Below are 21,808 nucleotides of genomic sequence, written 5' to 3' on the forward strand. Positions count from 1 at the left end.
AAGTCTACTACTTCTAACAAGTATTTTGATGTTGTGAATGTAGAGGATGAGGTGGTTATTCTTAAGGATGATGTTGTGAATGTTGCAAATGAGGGTAATATTGTTGTTGTGAACGGGGGTAGTGTTGTTGAGGAAGAAGTTGTTCTTAAGCATGACGATGCGGAGGATGATGTTGTGGTTTTTCTGAAGGATGAGGATGTGGAGGAGGTGGTTATTCTAAAGGATGAGGTTGTAATCCTTGAGATTGAGGATAATGTTGTTGTTGATAATGAAGGTAGTGCTGTTGTTAAGGAAGTTGTTCATGTTTTAGAGAAGTGCGTGTTGAATATGCAAGACCCTGATATTCCTGACAACTCCGATATTAATTTTAATGTTGATCATGAGGTTGATGTACTAGGTGGTGATCAAGCTAATGTTGGTGGTGAGGGTGTGGCTAATGCGGGTGGTGAAGCATTAGATGAGGTTAATGTTGGTGGTGTGGGTGTGGTTAATGTTATTGGTGAAGCTGAGCTTAATGTTATGGGTGTGTAAGGCCCCGAACCAGGGTTCCCTACTTTAACGTTGGATTTACACATGAACTCAGTTTATCACAGCGGAAGCACTTACAATTGCAGTAGAAACTAAAACTTTTTACATAATAACTTGTTTCTCTAATCTAAACTTCAATATGGATAGTCTCGTACACACATCAAGCTCGTCATGTCATCAACCTTAACCAATAGAGCCACTTGGATCTATGTTTCTATCTCCATACTATAAACTTATATGCTTTTCTTGTTTAAAACATGCTGAATATTATTATTAATATTATCATTTTTATTAGTATTTACGTTGCTGTTGTTGTTGTTGTTAGTTCAAGAATCTAAACTCGTTTAGAATAAAGTTCGAATATTTATCTATTTGCACAACCCGACTTGACTAGATCTTAAAATCACTAACGAACCAAACATGAACGAACAAGCTTTATGCATAAAGCATACCTTGTAAGCACAACCTTGAACTGGACTAGACCTTACGCGTTTCTTGCTTCTTGGATTTTTGTAACATAAACACGTCAGATTCATTCTTGTAAATATTGGATCCCAAAATAGGAGTTGTGTATGTGTGTTTTCAGTGTGTGTGGAAAATATGGAAGGTGGCTAGTGTTTAGGATGTTTAAGATGTATTTATACCTCAAACTCATGGACCTTAGGCCTATATTCCATTCCTGTGTCCATGTTTATTTCTAAGCCCAATCTTGTATTAGTTATTATTATTTATTCAAAATAAATAATTTTCTCCAAATCTAAATAGTAATATTTTATTATGAGAATTGCCGGATGTTACAGGGTGTGGCTGTGTTTAATGTTGTTGGTGAAGCTGATGCTGCTGGTGGTGAGGCCGTGGTTTATGGCTTTATGCAGTTGGTGCTGATAATCTTGGGGAGGAGGTTTATACAATTGATGAACTGATTGCATATGAGGCTTTTTTGCTCTTGAGAACCCCAAGGTGAGATAATAATTTCTTTACATAATACAAAGTACAAGTTTTGCTGATTGTTTTGCAGCCAACTACCATTTGGTAGTTATGACTATGGTTGTGAATTGATGGTTAAGGACGGATGAGCACTTTTGTAATTTGTTTTTTTGCAATGAGTTGTGTAAATGTGTTGCTTGTGTAAGTGTGTTGCTTAACAGGTGTCTTTTGAATGACGTCTTCATACTACTACTACATTAACAGGTTGAAATATTGGCTGCTTTTACTTCCGATTTTAGTTATAACCTTTTACATGTGAATGGCATCATCTTGCATTTTGTTAATAACGTGTCAAGTTGCATATGGTAGCTTCCAAGTTTTATTTTGTTTGTAACGAAGGTAACATATATTAGATCTGAATGCAGCTTGCATTTTATAACGTTCATATAGCAATACTATAGGTAAAACACGAGCGTTGGTAAAACACGAACGTTTTCCATCCCGGGCGTTAAGGTGATGAGTCTACGAAAATTCAGTCCGTTTTCGTCAAGTTATGTAGTGGAAGCCAAAACTCAAAATGGTTGAAATATTTTTAGGCCAACATTATTGTGAATAAATGGGCGATTGGGCAATTCTAGCATGTGTTGTACCTATAGCCTTTTGAGAATTATGGAATATATGTGTTGTACGCCAAGTGGTCCATCCTCACAATGTATTTGCGAAGAATCAAGTTAGTTGTAGAAACACATGATAACAACCAAAAGCTTAGAATAATATGTTATACAATATATGGCTTTTTACCTTTTTATGTATTTACTTTTCTATTTTTACTTTTTAGAACGACTCTTAAGAGCCTTCTCATCCTACGCATTAAATTACGTGAGTAGGGTTTTTATAATTTAGGTAGTGGTAAGTGTTGTGTAGGGTGTTCTTCAGGTTTATTTTTGGGTTTCAGATTTTTCGGGTCAGGTTCTTCGGGTTTCAAAGTTTTAATTTTAGACTCGAAACCCTATCCAAATATCTTACGGTTTTTTTTTGGGTTCGGCTTGTTTCAGGTTGGGTTAATCAGGTTTCAGGTATCTAGGAAAACAAAAAGAAAATAAAAAAAAATAAAAAAAAAAGCTAAAACACGAAAACTAAAATAGCATATTCTTCTTTACTTGCTACGTATATAACCAAATAATAATAAACATAACACGATAAAGAAACATATTCTTCGATTACGGTTGTTATTAACCATAAGTAGAAAAGATATAAAAACAATAAATAGCCAATCAACCATAATATGTGGAATAGAAACAAGTGAAATGTATAGAGTGTTCCGTATACGATGTGCATACCTAACAATAATTACAAGTGCTAGGACTTTTGATTTAATGAAGTACATGAGTCAAAGAGATGGTTTTTAGAATGTGATTATTACATATTTTCCCTTACTTAACACTTTTAGTTACATATTTCCTCATACCTAAACAAACAATTACATATGTTTTCTTTTCATATTCATATCAAAATCCCTTACCATTAATAAATTAATTAAAAACAAAGTTATATTAGTAATTATAGAGTTAAACCCACACCATCAAATCATCTTCTCCAACCTACTTCCGGCAAGTTCGATTTTTCCAGCAAGCTTTCGGCCATCTCATCACCATCATAAATGACTACCACCACTTTTTCCCTCTGAATCCCGACGTCTCCCTCTTCCTGACCTCACCGGAGACGTCAATTCCCTACCCCACAAATCTGAAAAACGTGGTTACGTGACTGTGATGCTGGTTGTCGGAGATGGGATTGAGCAAACTGATGGTCGTGGACTATCTGTGGTGGTGGTGGTGAAAAGGTTAAAAAAGCTTACCTCAAAAAACCCTAACTTCCACGGTTAGTGGATGATGTTAATGAAAATATTATATCATAAAAGCCTAAAATAAACTATTGAACCAAAACTGATAAGTTTAAAAAATCTTAAAGACCAAAATCGAAGTTCTCTTTATAAATTAAGATTTGAACCCAGTTTGAACTGCGGTAAAGTAAATAACTTTTGGATTTAAAATCTTTTAAACTGTATATGATATTACATAATTATGTTTAACTATGATAGAACCCGTATGATACACGGGTGGTTAAACAGTAAAATAAAAAAGTTAAATTTAATATACATATTAACTTATCTTTTGGATTCATAAGATATAAATTGTGTTGCCTGGCAGCCTACGCAGAGGGTCTAATTGAATGACATGTGGAAAACTTGTGTTACTTTAATAGTATATGTAGATTTACATAATGTTATAAAATATTAGGACGCATTCGTTTCATAGAATTTGTGGGAATTCAAAGAAATTGGATTAAAAATCCTATGACATAGTGTGTTCATTTCGCTGGAATTGGAATCCTAATTCCATTTTGATGTGTTCGGTTGTCAAGGAATTGGAATTGGAATTCAATTCCTTTAAATAAAGGTTTCTAAATCCTTCCAAAATGTGGAGGATTTCAAGTGAATTCGTTGGAATCTTTTTTTTTACGAGAACAATGAATAAAACATTTTAGTTTTTTTTTTAACTTTTTTTGTTTTCGATTTATATTTTTAGTTATGAATTTGTTATTATTATTTTTGAATTTTTTTTAGGGGTTTTTTTATCTTAATAGGAAACCCCTAAAAAAATTCAAAAAAAAAAAATCATAACGCAAAATATAAATAAAAAACAAAAAATCTAAAAAGACTAAAATGTTTCCGTGTTATCCTCGTTAAAAAAAATCGATTTCAATTCATTTGTCAAACAAAAACATCAAGAATGGAATTGGATTTCAATTTCTTCAAATTCCAATTTCTATTGGAATGCTCAGATTCCAAATCCAATTCCTTACAATTCCAAATCCTATGAAAATTCTAATTCCAATTCCATTTCATTCTGAGAAACGAATCACAAATTGTCGTTAATCTATAATTGAGGGATGGTTGTAGATTAGTTTATAAAAGATAATCAAATATACTAGATTAAATCATTAAAATACAACCGAAAAAAAACAGAAAATAAAATCAATATAATTTTGCTTAAAAATATCAGCTTTAGTTAATCAAACATTTGTTTAATAATATTAATAACACGAAATATAATTAAACTGTTCCTTTCACAAACCAACCGGAATGTGTATAGCCATGCATATGCATGTCACAAGGCATGAATACTGCTACTAATCTTTTATATCCCACTAGCTAGTTTGAGTTTCTATATAAATACTAACCAAGCTAGCTTCTTGAACCATCACAATAATTATCCACTTAATCACACACACATTTCTTGAACCATGGCTCCATCAATCTCCACTATCCACTCAAACCCACTCAACATTCTTGACTTTGTGGTGAACAAAGGTCATGGAGTCAAAGGGTTATCAGACCTGGGGATCAAGACATTACCATACCAATACATTCAACCGCCACAAGAACGGTTTGATCATACTACCAATGAAGAATTTAATAAAGATTCCATCCCGGTTATTGACTTGTCGAAGTGGGATGACCCAAAAGTGGAAAAAGCGGTATGTGATGCCGTGCAAAAATGGGGTTTTTTTCAAATAATAAACCATGGAGTTCCTATGCATGTTCTTGAAGATGTGAAAGATGCAACTCATAAGTTTTATGAGTTGCCTGCGGAAGAAAAGCTGAAATACTCGAAAGAACAATCGGTTACGAATAGTGTTCGGTTTGGTACGAGCTTTACTCCTGAAGCGGAGAAAGCGCTCGAGTGGAAGGATTATCTTAGCTTGTTCTTTGTTTCTGATGATGAGGCTGCTTCCCTTTGGCCTCCAGTTTGCAGGTACAAGTATTTGTTTAATTTAGAGCTGATAAACTTAATTAACTAACTCTTCAAACGGTATGCCCTCAAAAATTGTTTTTTTTAATTAATGTAAATATTAATCCACTTATGTTGCATAAATCTTGGATTTAGTATAACCAATGTTGGCAGATGAAAATTATCCAAGAAAAAATGAAGAAAATATGTCAATAAGTATGTTAACTCTAAACTTTGAAAGTCTCACTAGAGGTCAAAGTTTTTACTAAAAATCAGGTATTATATGATTTAAAATTTTCACTAGTACTCATTTTGATTAATAAAAATTGCATAATTGTATAACCTTTTTTTTTCTAAAAAAAAAGCTTTTAAGAAAATATAACCAAAAATCTAGCATTTATTAATCTATCAGTTTTTGTTGAATAGTTAAAAAAAATTGTATGGCCTTTTTTTTAAAAAAAAATGTAAGATAATATAACAAAAAATCTAGCATTTATTAATCTATCAGTTTTTGTTGAATAGTTAACTTTAAAGCTATATTTTGATCACATATGTGACTGCTTTATAGTGTTTCAAATATGAAGTATCTTTGTCACCTCAGGAATCAAGCTTTGGAATATATAAAGAGTTCCGAAACCGTTGTCAAGAAGCTGCTCAAGATACTAATGAATGGACTAAACGTAAAAGAAATCGATGAAACTAAAGAGTCGATTCTAATGGGATCAAAGAGGATTAACCTTAACTACTATCCAAAATGTCCTAACCCTGAGCTCACTGTCGGTGTGGGCCGTCATTCAGACGTATCCACCCTCACAATACTACTTCAAGATGACATTGGGGGGCTTTACGTACGAAACATAGATTCTATGAAATGGGTTCATGTCCCTCCGGTTAGTGGATCTTTGGTAATCAACGTTGGAGACGCACTTCAAATCATGAGTAACGGTAAGTACAAAAGCGTTGAGCATCGTGTTATTGCTAATGGAAACGATAACAGGATTTCGGTCCCGATATTTGTCAACCCGAGGCCTAGTGACATTATTGGACCACTGGCGGAAGTGATTGAGAGCGGAGAGAAACCGGTTTACAAAAATGTACTCTACTCGGATTATGTCAAGCATTTTTTTAGAAAGGCTCATGATGGGAAGGTCACTGTTGATTTTGCAAAGGTGTGAAACAAAACTATATGCTTTTTTTTTGTTTTTTGTTTTTTGTTTTATGAATAAATGAGTGGTCATATGTAATGTATGAAGAATCAAGCTTGTATAAGCCTTTGATGCGTGATATCAACGTATCGATTACCTTAAATTCGAGAAGTTAAACTTTCAATTCGTTACTAGTTTATAGTTTTGTTACTTTTATTTTGGGATTGTTTATCGTACACCACGCTTTACCTTAGCGGAGTATTGATAAAGTCCGTGAGTTTGACTCTACAAAAAAGTGCACTTAGTCAATCACGGTTGGCCGGTTTACGCAAACAACTTTTATTAAGTTTTTTTTTTTAATTAGGAAGAACAAAATCTAACCTCTTAGCCGATCAAGTGTTGCACATGGATTTTTCAAATGTTGGGCTGTTGGGCTTGTCTTGTTTTTTCATGGGCTTGGGCTGGATCAGGCAGGACAGGTTCCATTAGGTTTCGGGTCAAGGTTGAAACGGTGAGTAAGTGAGTTGTTCAATGTGTTACCGTTCTTCCGAGTGTGATGAAGATAAGTAATCGGAGCCCACGCAGAAGTGCAAAACACATACCACTTGAAGTAGCAAAGAAGAGAACGTTGGACTAATGTGGGAGTTGGGTCTAGAACGCAAAACTATGCAGAAGTGCACAATACGAAAAATCCCTAGTTTACTTTTTATGTAATAAACAAAAACTTTTTCACCATTTTCTTCGTCAATCCACACAAGTAAGGGTTGAAAAGTGTAGATGACGAATAAAAGGGTTGAAAGTTTTTGTATATTTAAATAAACAAAAAAAAGTGTTTTTTGAGTGAATATCCTAATTTTTTTCTTATTTTTTTTTAAACAAACTAAACCACATACGTACCTGTTAAAATAAAAAGACTTTGTACTAAAAGGCTTGTAGCGTACCATTCAAGGTGCGTCAAAAAGGTATTTCTCCTAGTTTTTAGTCTTAGGGTGAATATTATTATTCTATAGGGAAAAAATAAAAATGATTTTAGTTAGAGGTGTGAAAAACTGGTTTAAGCTATAACCCGAACCGAATTAATCAACAGATAATAAAAACCGGTTTGTACAAAATGGGTTCAGGTTATAACCCGGTCTACGAGAAATAATGCTCAACCATATTATGTTCGGGTTATAAAATAGTTACGAAAAAAACGACATGCTAACCTTGGGTCGGGTCCAAAACTGGTTTCAGATACCTTCAGTCAACGAGACTGCGAACCTGTTTGGCTCAAACCCGTTATTTTATTAAAGTGGGCCGGGTTATAAACCGGGTGTTTTGAAAACCTATAAAATCAAAACCCACACCTCTGCTCCGTCGGAGACTGCACTCGTTACCGGATTCCGGCCACCGATACACAGTCCATCATCATTTCCCGTTAGCAACGAACCAAGGTACGATATCAATCTCCGGTGACTCCGTTAATTAATTGTCGTGATTTTGTAATCTGTAATAAACCCTAAATCTTCAATCTAATTCGCGTACTTCAAATTAACTGTATTGTGGAGTCAATTATCTGTTAATTAGTGTTTAATTTGTTCTCAGTATTATATACAGATGGAGGAGCAGTTTGTGCTTAGGGTTCCAGCTTCTGTTGCTGAGCAGATTGAACGTTTGTTGTTAACACAGAATAATAATAATAATAATAATAATAATAATAATAATAATGCTTCTTCTGATGATTCTGATAATAATAATAATAACTCACTGGATTTGTTATTCACTGGTAAGATTATGAACTGAAATTAGTTAATGTTTCAATAATAATAATAAGTTTGTTATGTTAGCTAGTTAGTTACATTTTTGTATCTCATTTCTCTCCGGATGTTAGAATCGAGAAACTCAAAATTTGATTCAAACCGAATTCGAATTCGGTTTGGTTCGAATTTAGTGATCAAATACGAATTTATGATTCGGTTTATGAATGTTTGAATTCGGTTTGGTTCAAATTTAGTAATTGAATATGAATTTGTGATTTTTGAATGCGATTTGAAATTTGAATTCAAATTATGATTTTTATTTATTTATTTATTTATTCGGTCGTTTATTAAACTCTAGCTCAGCTCAGGCTCAGCTTGTTTCAAGCTCTTTTTCTATAGCTCAAGCTCAGCTCGTTTCGAGCTCTTGTTCTAAAGCTCGTTTCGAGCTCTTTTTCTAAAGCTCGTTTCGAGCTCTTTTTCTAAAGCTCGCTTCGAGCTCTTTTTCTAAAGCTTGAGCTTGGCTAGTTTATTATTTATTAATTAATATACATACCGTTTTTATTATTTTTATATATTTTGAGATTAAAGGAGCCAAAGCTTGTGTGCAGAACCTTAAATGAGCTCGAGCTCAGTTGTGTATTGTGAAACTAATACATAGAAGTCCAAAAATCGGTTATAGTTTTCGAATTCGGTTTATGAATGTTTGAATTCGGTTTGGTTAGAATGTATTGATTTTGAACACGATTTGAAATTCGGATTCAAATCATGTTTTTTATTTATTTTTGTATATGGATAGATATTGTTATCTGTAGGGGTGCAAATGAGCCAACCGGAGCCTGAGCTCGACGAGGCTGGAGCTTGGCTCGTTTCGAGCTCTTGTTTTAAAGCTCGAGCTCGGGTGAGATCATGAACTGAAATTAGCTATTGTTTCAATAATTATATAGAGTTTGTTACGTTAGTTAGTTAGTTACATTTTCATATCTCATTTCTCTCACAATATTAGATATGGAGTCTGAAGACGCAAACTTTGATGCAAATTGAATTCGAATTCGGTTTATGAATGTTTGAGTTCGGTTTGGTTCGAGTTTAGTGATCGAATACGAATTTGGGATTTTGAAGACGATTCGAAATTAGAATTCAAATTATGATTTTTATTTATTTTTGTATATGCATACATATTGTTATCTGTAGGGGTAAAAATGAGCCAACCCAAGCCTAAGCTCGATGAGGCTGAAGGTTGGCTCATTTCGAGCTCTTGTTCAAATGCTCGAGCTCGGGTCGTGAGTCGTTTTTTTTTTCAAACTCGAGCCCGGCTCGTTTTAATCTCTTGTTCTTAAGCTCAAGCTCGGCTCGTTTCGAGCTCTTGTTCAAATGCTCAAGCTCGGGTCGTGAGTTGTTTTTTTTTTTCAAACTCGAGCTCGGCTCGTTTTAAGCTCTTGTTCTTAAGCTCAAGTTCGGCTCGTTTCAAGCTCTTTCTCTAATGTTCGAGCTCGGTTCGTTTCGAGCTCTTGTTCTTAACAGACTTGGGCTCGGCGCTTGAGTTGGTTTTTCAAACTTGGGCTTGGTTTGTTACAGACTTTTTTTTTCTAAAGCTTGAGCTTGGCTCGTTTATTATTTATTAATTAATTTATATACAGTCTTATATTACTTTTATATATTCTGAGAAAACCTTAAACAAGCCAAAGCTCATGTGCAGTACCTTAAACGAGCTTGAGCCCGGTTGTGTAGTATGAAACTAATACATAGAAGTCCAAAAGAGCTAAAATTTTAAAAAACACAAGGCTCGACGAGCCTAAACGATCTTCCCCTACAATGTTCAAGCTCAGGCTCAATAACTAAAGAGTTTTATTTGAGGCTCAAACTCAGATCATGCTCGTTAAGGCTCGGCTTGTTTTGAGATTTTTATCGATCCAATCTCGATTAGCTCGTGAGCGGGTTGGCTCGTTTTCCCCCTAGTTAATTGTCCTCTAATTTCTGGACTTTTGCTCTACATTTATTATTCAATTCGCACATTGCAGACGACAGTAGGAATGGCACATTTGTAATTGGAAATGACTGTTTTCCCGCTTCACTTTTTGACCTTCCAACTATCACGGAGTCATACAAAACTTATGATGATAATGTTCTGATCAAAACTGCAGATATTGGTCAAGTAGGCGGTGTTTGCCTTTCTTATAATATTATTGTTTTCACATGAACATAGTGATAATCGTGTAATGTGACAGATGATTGTGGTCAGAGAAGAGGGTGGCGGTGGTCTACTGACGGATGTAGTGGAGAGCCGCCATGGTCTTACCCCTCCTATGCGAGACACTAGAAAGCGGAGGTTTCGCAGAGAACCTGATTTAAATGTATGTTTTTTTTAATAAATTTTTTGCACTTTAAAATTTTAAATTATGATATGATGGTGTTTAATGTTTACATTAATTGCAGCCTGAACTTGTGCAAAGAGTTGAGAAAGATCTTTTGAACATCATGAATGGTGGAACTGCCGAAAATTTTGATATCCTTTTGTAGTTTTACTTATACTTGTCTAAACACGCGCACGTTTTGATACCACATTTAATTTGAAAACTCGTGAAAATCACTTTTAACCACATAATTTTTAAATTTTTACTTTTTCATTTAAAAAAGAAATTAAAAAATATATATATAGAGATCACGAAGCTCAAAAAATATATCTTAGTGGTTTTTATTTGAACCATCCCTGCATTTATGATTGTTTTTATACTTATTTTCCTTGACTTTAGTTTTTTGTTCACATATGGATATGACTGAACAAAATGAAATTGGTGATATGAAGAAAGCTGCACCTGCACCTGCACTTGCAGCAAAACACGATGTTTCAGCTGCGGGAATGAATGTTGGGGAGCCCGAGAGAAGCGATTCTGATGATACTGATTCTTATGTTGATATGGATTAGAGTAAGCCCATTTTTACTTATTCAAAATTTGTTTTCATCATTGCAATATTACTACATGTTACATTTATTTACCATGTTTTTCGCGTACCATGGTAGATGCAAACTCGTTTTACTATATTCAATGAACTTAGCTACATGGGGTCTAATAATTACCTAATGTCGCTTTTGAGTGTTAAGTGCCGTTTCAACATTTTTCGAGGTAATCGATAGTTCGATACTTCGATACACAGTTGATTAGTGATGCATCATGCGTATTTGGGGATTGCGAAGCTAAGACTTATTATGTCTTTAAATGCTTTAGACAAGTTATAACCTAGCATTGGATCTAAGAGATTTTGATGGAATAGTATTATTATACAGAACTTATGGCTCAAAACATAGATGCCCAATTCAGATATTGGGTAGTCCCACATTTAGATATCATTATTGAACATTTGGGGCTTTTATGGTTTGGACATCATGTTTGTACCATTGTGTCACACTTATTGACAGTTCGACATTGTGTCGATGATAAGATGTGCCCTGTTAACAAACCTTTGGAGCCATACTTTTAGGGGTTGTTTGGGATATACATTGGGCTGTAAACGAACCGAACGCCTGTCGAACCGTGACGGGAAGTTCATTTATGTTCATCTGTTTAATAAATGAACGAACACGAACAAAGAGTTTCGATCAATAAGCTTAACGAATTAACGCAAACAGAGGCAGCATTTGTTCGACTGTGTTCATGAACATTCGGTAATGTGTGCGTTGAGGTTCATCCGTTAATGTTCGTTCATTTACGTTCGGTTATGTTCGTTTACGTTTGTCCGTTTACGTTCGTTTATTAGAATTTTACTATTAATATTTTTATTTATTTAAAACTATTACTAATTTGATATAATTATGTTTATGATCACTATGTTAAGCTTTTTTGGATACTATGTAGTGTACTTCCAGATTTATGGGCGATTTTGTGGGATTTAGTGATTATTAATCTCAAATTAATATATGTTCATTTGTGCCCGTTAGTGTCAGGTTACGTTCGTTTGTGTTCATTTGGTTAAATGTTCATGAACCATTTGCTTGTCTGATAAATGCTTAACAAACAAACACAAACAATGTATCGCCCGTTTCGATTCTTTTACAGCTCTAGATGTACATTATGAAAGTGGTTATGTGATATTAAATGACTACAATCTATATTCAGAACACATGGCAGATAAACACAAGTCTAGTGTCTAAGGGTGAACAAAGTACCATTAAAACATGTTAATAGGTTATGCATGAACAATTATTTTTTTTTAGTTTTTATGTTTCAAAACAATCTACTAGGTTATACGGAAAACCATCAAACCATCTACTGTTTTGTGCAATTGGTTGGGAAGACAGCTTAAGATTAGGTATATGGTTGAGGTTGACATTAATTTTGTTGGTGATTCACTATACATGTCTTAACTAATGTCTCTTAAGTCTTAACAACCCATAAATTTTGCTTAATCATGTTATGTTTGTAACCCCATGTTTTGTTTGAAAGCATATGCCAGTGTATTAGTGTATTAAATATGCTTATGTGTGTAGTAATGTTGGCTTTGAACCAGTTTTATGCAAATATAACATATCACCGCATACTCATGTTCATTCATGACATGGAAGCCGCTCAGGGCCTGAATTTTAATTATTTCTTTGCACGTGCGTGTATATATATTTATAAAAGTTTTATATGGGCAATCGAATTATTAATAGAGTCAATTGGATCATCAATACATCTACTTGCTCCAGGCATTTGAAATCTCGAAGATTGTCATGTGTTCATGAATGTTCACATCAATGTGCTTGTCTATTCATGTTTATGTGTTTGTGTGTTCTTATAAACATAATTATATTTTTTTATAATTTAAATCACAATCATAAGCCCTTTTGGTCCTTTTCATAATTATCCTTATTTTATATGTGCATGAGGCATGCTTTAAGCCAAAGTTGCACAAAAAGAATTAAAAAGTTGATTTTTAATTCACATGATGAATCTATGTAAGTGACAAAAGTATACATCATGCCACCTTGCATACATGGTATGTTTGACTTTTAAGAACCCTACAATAATAGTCAACACAAGACTACAAGGGTATGGTTGGGATTTGGGAGGGTGTTTTCAGGGTCACCCACTTTATACAATTAATACAACCTTTGTTGCACAACTTACTACTCACTATAGCATGACAGTCATATATGTATTTAATGATTTATATTCTTTAATTTTTATTGGTGTGTTGAAAGTCAACACCTTGATAATATTATTTGTTTTGGGAACTTGTGATGCAATTTGGCTTTCGGTGATGGGTGGGTCATGGGTGAAAGGGATTTGGTTTGCTATTTTAACTTTTTTTTTATTCCTTTAATCCATAGCTTGGACTATAGTTGATCAAAAAAACCGGTTCCTGGAACCGAACCGGTGGACCCGAACCGGAACCGAACCGGTTCCTACCCGTTTTTGGTAGGAACCGGACCCTATCTGATTCAACCCGATGATCCGTGACCGGTTCTTGCGTTTCTGAGTGGGGGCGGGTAGGAACCGGAACCGAACCGGTTCTAGCCGTTGGATCGATTAAACCGTTGGAAATCGTTTTTTTTGGCCGTTTTTTGACCGTTGGGGTCAAAAATAGCCTTTTTTTGGCTCCCCCAAGCACCCCACTACTAGTATAAATAGGTATTTGGTGTCATGGGTTCATCACAACACTCAAAACGCAAACCCGAACGCAAAGAAATACAAAAAACGCTATTACAACGTTTTGAGTTCTCTAATCTCTTGTTTTCTCTTCTTCTATATTCATATTTGTTGTTATGGCTGCCTCACAATCATCGGTTGATCAAGGTTCCAACGTCGAACCAAGTTTCGTTCGTATTGTACCTCATAATCGTAATCAAGAGATTTGGTGCAATTGGGATTTGGTTGAATTGAGTGACCATTCATTGAAGGCTCGGTGCAAGTTTTGTGGGGTTTATTTAAACCCACTTTCGAATTCAAATTTGAAGAAACACATCGAAAAACCGTATTGCAAGGCGTTGAAAAAGAACGTCGATTCGCAACAAACGCAAATGGATAGTGAATGCGGAATATTTACATACCAAATTGATCGAGTTCAAGATCGTATGGCGAAGTTTGTGATTCAAGAAGCTTTGCCGTTTAGCCACTTCGACAACCCTCGCTTAACCGCCATGATTCGAGATACGCTTCAACCACAATACACTCACGTAAGTCGTCATACTCTTAAACGTTATTGTTTAAAATTGTGGAAGAAGGCCAAAGAGGTACTAATTGCATATTTTGAAAATATAAATACGGGAATAAACTTAACTAGTGATGTTTGGTCGGCTCCACATGGTCTACCCGAATCTTATCTTTGTGTCACCGCTCATTGGGTAGACCCGTCATCGTGGGAAATGATGAAACGCACCATTGCTTTCGAACTCTTTGAGTATCCACATACGGGAGATAATTTGTTTGAAATTTTAGATTATGTTATAAAAACTTATAAACTAGAAAATAAAATATTTTCAATGGCATTTGATAACGCGTCGAATAATACATCGGCGGTTGATAAATTAAAATTAAAATATACGCCGATTTGCAATGGTGTATTTTTTCACTCAAGGTGTGTTGCACATATCATTAATTTAATCGTGCAAGACGGACTTGCTTCGGATGAGGTTACATCGGTTATAAACGATTTAGACTAATGCTACGTGAAGTTTTTAAGAAAAGTAAAAAAAGACAAATGGATTATAGAAAATTTTGTAAAGATACGGGAAGAAAAGCTTTGGGAGCTAATTGGGATGTACCTCATCGATGGAATTCCACTTGCACAATGTTTCAAAGTGCTTTGGAACAAAGAGAAACTTTACAAATGTTTCATTCTAGTCTTGCCGAGAATGATTTGGCAATCCCCTTTTCAAATGAGAAATGGGAAATTATCAATGACTTATCGACTTTTCTTGAAGTTTTTAAAACATCAACTACGAAACTATCGGGAACGTATTATCCGACAAGTCCCTTGGTTCTTTCGGAGTTATTTTTAATGGTTAACAATCTTAAAGATTTTGAAAATAAAAGTCCAATGTTTTCAAACATCATATTACCAATGAAGTTTAAATTAAAAAAATACTTTCTTGAATTGCCACCGGTTTTTACTTGCGCCGCCGCTCTAAACCCAATGTTAAATGTTACGGGGGTTGAATGTGTGATAGACGAAATTTTTCAGCCTTAGATATGCATGAAATTGACCCAAACTTTTCAACAGAGGCAAAAAATTATTTTAACTTGAATTTTAAATTTATGTATGACTTTTATTTAAATAAATATGGGTCAAACATACACATGCCTATGCCGGGGGGGTCTTCATCAAGTTCAAGTGCTACTAGAGTACGAGATCCCATGATTAGCCTTATGAACACCGTTCGCAACGTAACGGCTAAAAAACAAAGGGGTAACACCCCTTCAAGCGAACTAGGAAGGTATAGTGCAAATGATTACTCTACCGGTTTATCCGAAGAGGAATATGGCACTTTTGATGTTTTGGCTTGGTGGAAGGTAAAGGAAACCGAGTTTCCGATTCTTGCCACCATGGCCTGTGATTTACTAACCGTCCAAGCTTCTACGGTAGCTTCGGAATCCGCTTTTTCTCTTAGTGGCAGGGTAATATCGGTGAGAAGAACAAGACTAAATTCGGAGTCGGTGGAGATGTGCATTTGCTTAAAGGATCACTTGGACTCAATCGATCGTATTCAACACGTAACCACTCTCGAAGATGAAACACCACTTGATGTTCGAGTGCACGACGAACAAGAAGGCATTTCTACAAGTAATTCCGAGGAAGAAGTCGCCGCTCAATAATTACGACGAACAAGAAGGCTTTTCTAGAAATAATATGTCACAACTTTATATTTATAAGTTTAATGTTTTGTTAGTTTGTTTTTGAAGATTTTAAAACATGTAACCTTTTTTTTTTGAACTTCTTAAAGTAAATAAAATGAATTTTATGTTAATTGTTTTGTTTATTTTTCATGCTATACAAATACGAATCGTAGTTTAGAATCCAAATCGCAAACGAAAAACGAAAAAAACAAAAAAAATTTTTACACTGTAACCGGTTGGAACCGGTTACAGTGTAGGAACCGGTTTAGGAACCGGTAAGAATCGGTTAGATAGGTTAGGGGTCCGAGGGTGGGAGAACCGGTTCGGTTCCCTAATCGGTTCGAGCCTGGAACCGGTTTAAAAGGGGGTTTTGAATATAGGAACCGGTTAGGAACCGGTTCCGGTTCCTAGTCCCAAACCGTTTTGAACATCTCTAGCTTGGACTTTGTTGAATGTTGGGTGTGTATGGGCCGGGTTGGTTTGGTTTGATGTCGGGCTGAAATCAAACCGAAAACAAAAATATCGGCATTTGAGTCTTTAAAACATGTTTAGTTTCGGTTTTTTCAGTTTCGTTATTTCGGGTTAAAAGTTTAAGTCAAAAAAATAAGTTAGCTAAAAATAATGAATTTGGGTCTATACTTTTTTGTTAGTTAATAATTAATTAATTATTATAATTATATATTAGGGCTAAAATATTTGGGTTAATCTATATATTAAACTATTATAAGTTTTTTTTTTTAAATCTATAAGTTTGTTTCAGTTTTTCGCTTTAAGTTACACGCAAAATCAAAACCAAACTAAAAGTTTGGTTTTTATGAAAACCAAACCGTCGATTTTTGTTTCGATTTGGTGGTTTCAGTTTTTCTGTTTTGGATCGTTTTTTAAGGTTTAATGCACGCCCTTGGTTGATAGTGTATTTCTAAAAGTTAATTGAAGCTTTATTTATGTAAAGGCTAGCCGTAAAAATAAAATATATAAAATAACAAAGGTTAAACGAATAGTTTCAAGTTACAAGCCGGACCGGATCATTAGGCCACTAACATTGAAAACCAAACTGTTTCGATCTCAAACCATCTGACTTGTTTTGACTTCCGACGGTTCGGTCACTTTCTAACGGTTTTCTAACACCATTAATTTATGTTACAAATGGGGCTCTTAATCCAATCATTAGAAGCTAGTTAAGTTATAATATTATGAAGTTTATAATTATTTAAATAATCATATCTAATTTATTAAATATTATGGTCTCCTATATAAGTATCCAGCAAGTAGCACCATCACTAGTTGAGCTACAAATGTATTTATTTTTGGTCATAAGATGACTTTATTTTCAAAAAGTAGTGGACCATTTGTTCAAGTAGTTAATGTGACCCCCCCCAAACATTGCATAAATCGTCGGTGTGATATATATATATTCTTTAAACGACCAACGACAACAAAATTTATTAAAACACACCAAGCAACCGACCCCGGTCTAGCAAGACACTAGCCCGAGGACCAAGATACACCCAACAAAACCACCACGGAACGTTTACAAAACATGTCTAGCTAATTGACATGCTGAGGTGGCATTTGACGTGGAATTTTATTTCTTATAAAATGTAACCCTACTATGTTAAATATCGGAAATATCATAAAGTTTGAATAATCTTGATGTGAGTATGCGGTTTTAAATTTTATTTATTTATCATTAACACAATTTAACCTGATACAAAATAAACAAGTTGGAATTTTAGTATTTATCATTATTTTAACTTGTAATTACAATTTAATAATGTGAATATAATGAATTAGTACACAAGAAATATGTGTTAGATATTATACTTAGCTTCCTTTGTATTTTGCATCTTGTGTTTCTGTGGTGTGTTTTTCTGATTTATTATTATTATTATTATTATTATTATTATTAACCAAATAGTTAAATTTCGCCGATGAGCTTGTGATAGAGTAGTAAGAAAGATACTTGGTGTTTCATGTGACCCTGGATTGATTTCTATCACCATCATTTAGTTTCGGCGGCACAAGGTGATAATGTGGACTGAGTAAAGTAGGTGGCGTTCACTAATTGGATTCTTGAACTGAACGAGTTTTATCCACCGCATTACCGTGCCTTCGGGCGAGTGTTCACGGGCGTTGGCCTTAGGTGAAGGTTTTTCCTAAATCGAAAGACGAGTGTATCTCAATACGATAAATTTAGTCAGTAGCCCATTTTAAAAGATTCTTCGACCGTTCAAAAGAAAAAACATAGTTAAATTTCATCTTATGTTATTGTTTTTATCTTCTTTTTAGTTTATTTTGATCTTGTAGTAGTTCGTTTTTTTAAGGCAAAAGAGTCTATATTATTAAAGGAAAATTGGTTTTAAATAATCCTAACTATCATCTATTGGCAAATAATAGGTCCAACTTTGCACTTGGCTGGTGGCGGTCCTAACTAAAGGGGTATTTGTTTTTAACGGGCCACGACCCTAACGGATGTTAACCTCGTTAGTGATTTGCTGACATGGACCTTCTTCTTCGGCCGGAAACCTGCAACTCGCCTCCATTCTCCCTAATATCGTTACACCGTCTCTCTCTCTCTATCTTTCCCCTCATACGAAACCTAACCAACGTGTCGCCGTTTTTGTCTTCGGCGAAGTCCACCCTCGTCAATCGTGCGTCATTCGAGGTAATTGACACTTCATTCAACTCGTTTTTGACCCCCTTAACAAAAGCCCTATGCTTATTTTGTAGATCGTGTAACATTGATTTCGAATTTTTGAAAATAAGATCGGGTTTGGTATCTAGGGATTGGCCATGGAAGAAGATGTAATGTACTTCATTTTCAAATTTCCGATGTGTTTTGAAGAGAGAGGGAGACGGTGTGATGATATTAGGGAGAATGGAGGCGAGTTGCAGGTTTTCGGCAGGTTTCCTGCCGGAGAAGAAGGTCCACGTCAGCAAATCACTAACAGGGTTAACATCCGTTAGTCGCGGCCCGTTAAAAACAAATACCCCTTTAGTTAGGACCGCCACCAGCCAAGTGTAAAGTTGAGCCTGTTATTTCTCAATAGGTGATAGTTGGGATTATTTAAAAACCAATTTTCCATTATTAAATCAACTATCAAACTTACTTGGATAAGCATTCAATAGTTTAATACAATTATTTAAGTAGGTTCAAGTAGTATTATATAACCATGTTAAATAGTCAACTCGATTGTACTCTACACTCTACAGTCCACATGTATATTAACAACCTAAGTCAATGTACTATTGTGAAATTGTGTGATTCACGGTATGTTTGACAAGGAGTTTTTAGTGGTTTTAAGCTTCAAGCTTTTAAGAAAAAGCTTCTACCCAACAAAAAGCCTTATTTGGTTCAATGGGCTTGAAGCTTTTATGTAACATCCCGAACTTTCTAAAGTAATATTTATTATATTATTTTGTCAGGTGAAATAAACGAGTTAGTGGAACGATAATAATAATAGCAAAATATGAAGACTTAGTAGGATAATTAGATGGGATTAGATATGGACCAAAAGGAAATATGGGCCTTCGGTCCATGGGCTTAAGGGAGTATAAATACCCCCTTAAACCCCAATCCTTTCCATTCCATCCATTTATCCATCCTAATCTCTACACACTCCAAAACACACACAACCCGAACCAAGATCCAAAGGCGAGGACCCGAGCTCGTTGGTGCTAGATCGTCGTGACGAACCAAAGCAACAAAACCAGCTCGTGTTCGTAGTTCGACTCATTTACGGTACGTTTATATCGAGAACTGGTTCGCTTAGGTTTGGATTAGTATAGAAATGATAGATCTGTGTTTGTATGGTAAAAACGAATCCAACAAAGCTAAACTTACTGAAAATGGTTACGATTTGATGGGTTAATCGATTGATAAAAGAACCCGTAACCTATATGCCTAAATCGCACCCTTTAAACATCGATGTTAGGTCGATTTGATGGTTGGGGTTTGTAGGCGCTGGTCAGACGATTCCGTGGATACCTAAATCGAGTTATTTGGTTAAGAAACGAAGATGATTAAGGACGAACAGTAGCTGCAGCCGACAACTTCGCCTGCAAGCTAAGTTCGCCTGATGAACTTCGCCTGCAAAGCTAAGTTCGCCTGATGACAACTTCGCCTAAAGCTAAGTTCGCCTAAGGTTTAACTTCGCCTAAAGCTAAGTTCGCCTAAGGTTTAACTTCGCCTAAAGCTAAGTTCGCTTAAGGTTTAACTTCGCCTAAAGTCAAGTTCGATTAGAAATTAAATTAAAAACGATAAGTAAAAGTAAGCTAACACTAGGCCACTAGATTAAATCAGGCGAGTATTGATACGTGTAACTTATACAGTCAGCCGAGCTCAGTTAAAGAAGGGATTTACAACTATCGGAGGAAGAAGCAGAGTTCAGGTGAGTTTCTAGCCCCATTTCCTTGTTATGTTTTCGGGGCTGTGTGCATACTCGATGTGAAGTGTGAATACACTTACCTTAAGTGGTAAGTGTATGCTATAGATGTTATACGAGGTAGCTATTATATAATACTTGTTGGTGCGTGAACGATCTTCGGATATTGCACGCATCGCGAAGGATAGTGATTGCCAAGTGGTTATTAGTGTGTATGAATGCTATGATGTGACTTGCTTATTATGTAAATGATATGAAGCATGTTGTAGACAAGTAGAGGTAGAGCGTGTTAGAAGTGGCAAGAGTGTAGTAAGAGTGTTAGTGGCACGACGATAGTACGTGGTAGGGTAAGACTATACGTGACTACGTTATTAAAGCGGCAAGGTGGCAAAGTGGCATAACGTTATACGTTATTAAAGTGGCAAAGTGGCATAACGTTATACGTTATTAAAGTGGCAAAGTGGCATAACGTTATACGTTATTAAAGTGGCAAAGTGGCAAGGTGGTAGGTGTAAATAAGAGGCTAAGCGGTAAGGTAAGCAGGTTAGATAGTGGACTACGTGTCTGCGGATACGTATATGATGCATGTAGTGGTTGTATAATAAGTTGATTGATTAACCAGAACTCACTCAGCGTAGCTGACTTTTAGTATGCACGCAGGTGATCAGACCAAAGAACTAGCATGAGGATGGCACATGGCATGGATTGAACGGCTGGCATCTTAAGATGGAAGAAAAGATGTTTTAAATATAATGATTTGTTTTATAGTATCAGAGAAGAGATTGAATGTTTTGTAGCGAATGCTTCAAGTAAACGTTTCCGCGAAAGTTTTAATTAACTCTGATTGCAAGAACTGTGTTTATGAGTAAATCCGACGCTAAAGTAGGGCTACCGGTTTAGGGGCCTAACATTTTATATTAGGAGAAAAAGCTCTTTTCTAAACGTTGAATTTACACTTTTAGTACTTGAACTTTCGTCAACTTTTGTTAATTTATATTATAGTTACATATTTTACCCTTATTCAAAGCTAACTACCCCATAACTCTTTAAAAGTCCATAACTTTTTCACACATTAATATTTTTTTAAACACATTACATCATAAAAAAGAGCATTTTATTCTCTTTAATTTGAGTATGATATTGATATATTTCTTTACCGGTTATGATTGGCAACAAGTCGAGTCAGACGAGCTCGGGTCATGTGTAAGACCAAATTAGGGTCGGAACAAGTCGATAAAAATGGTTAATTTACTTCGGTTCATGTCGGTACGGTTTTGAGTCGAAAGGAGCCAGGTCAAAACATGTTTCAGATTAAAACGGTATCGGGTTAGAAAGGGTTTCAGATCAAAAGAGGTTGGTTTAAAAATTATCTATTTGAAATTACTGTATATTTAGCTTTGTTTCTTAATTTTCGCCACCGATTACACGCTTACTGCCTTTGCACAAAGTACACATCTGCATTCGGGTTATGCGTGC

The 21,808-nt window shown here is 35.2% G+C and overlaps 2 protein-coding genes across 2 annotated transcripts; both read left to right on the forward strand.

Moving 5' to 3' along the window:
• Positions 1-4,761: 4,761 nt before the first annotated feature.
• LOC143546576 (feruloyl CoA ortho-hydroxylase F6H1-3-like) lies at positions 4,762-6,459 on the forward strand. The gene is made up of 2 exons (XM_077038220.1): positions 4,762-5,273; positions 5,851-6,459. The coding sequence occupies exons 1-2, from the start codon at positions 4,762-4,764 to the stop codon at positions 6,422-6,424; spliced, it is 1,086 nt and encodes a 361-aa protein (XP_076894335.1). The 3' UTR covers positions 6,425-6,459.
• Positions 6,460-7,990: 1,531 nt separating this feature from the next.
• Positions 7,991-11,134, forward strand: LOC143546577 (transcription initiation factor TFIID subunit 7-like). The gene is made up of 5 exons (XM_077038222.1): positions 7,991-8,159; positions 10,152-10,285; positions 10,359-10,484; positions 10,567-10,627; positions 10,896-11,134. Exons 1-5 carry the CDS (start codon positions 7,991-7,993, stop codon positions 11,054-11,056), a joined length of 651 nt encoding a protein of 216 aa, XP_076894337.1. The 3' UTR covers positions 11,057-11,134.
• Positions 11,135-21,808: the final 10,674 nt, after the last annotated feature.

This window comes from Bidens hawaiensis, unplaced genomic scaffold (assembly GCF_021521415.1).
Source record: "Bidens hawaiensis isolate Kalapana, Puna unplaced genomic scaffold, B.hawaiensis_p1.1 tig00014404_1, whole genome shotgun sequence".
Taxonomy (NCBI): Eukaryota; Viridiplantae; Streptophyta; class Magnoliopsida; order Asterales; family Asteraceae; genus Bidens; species Bidens hawaiensis.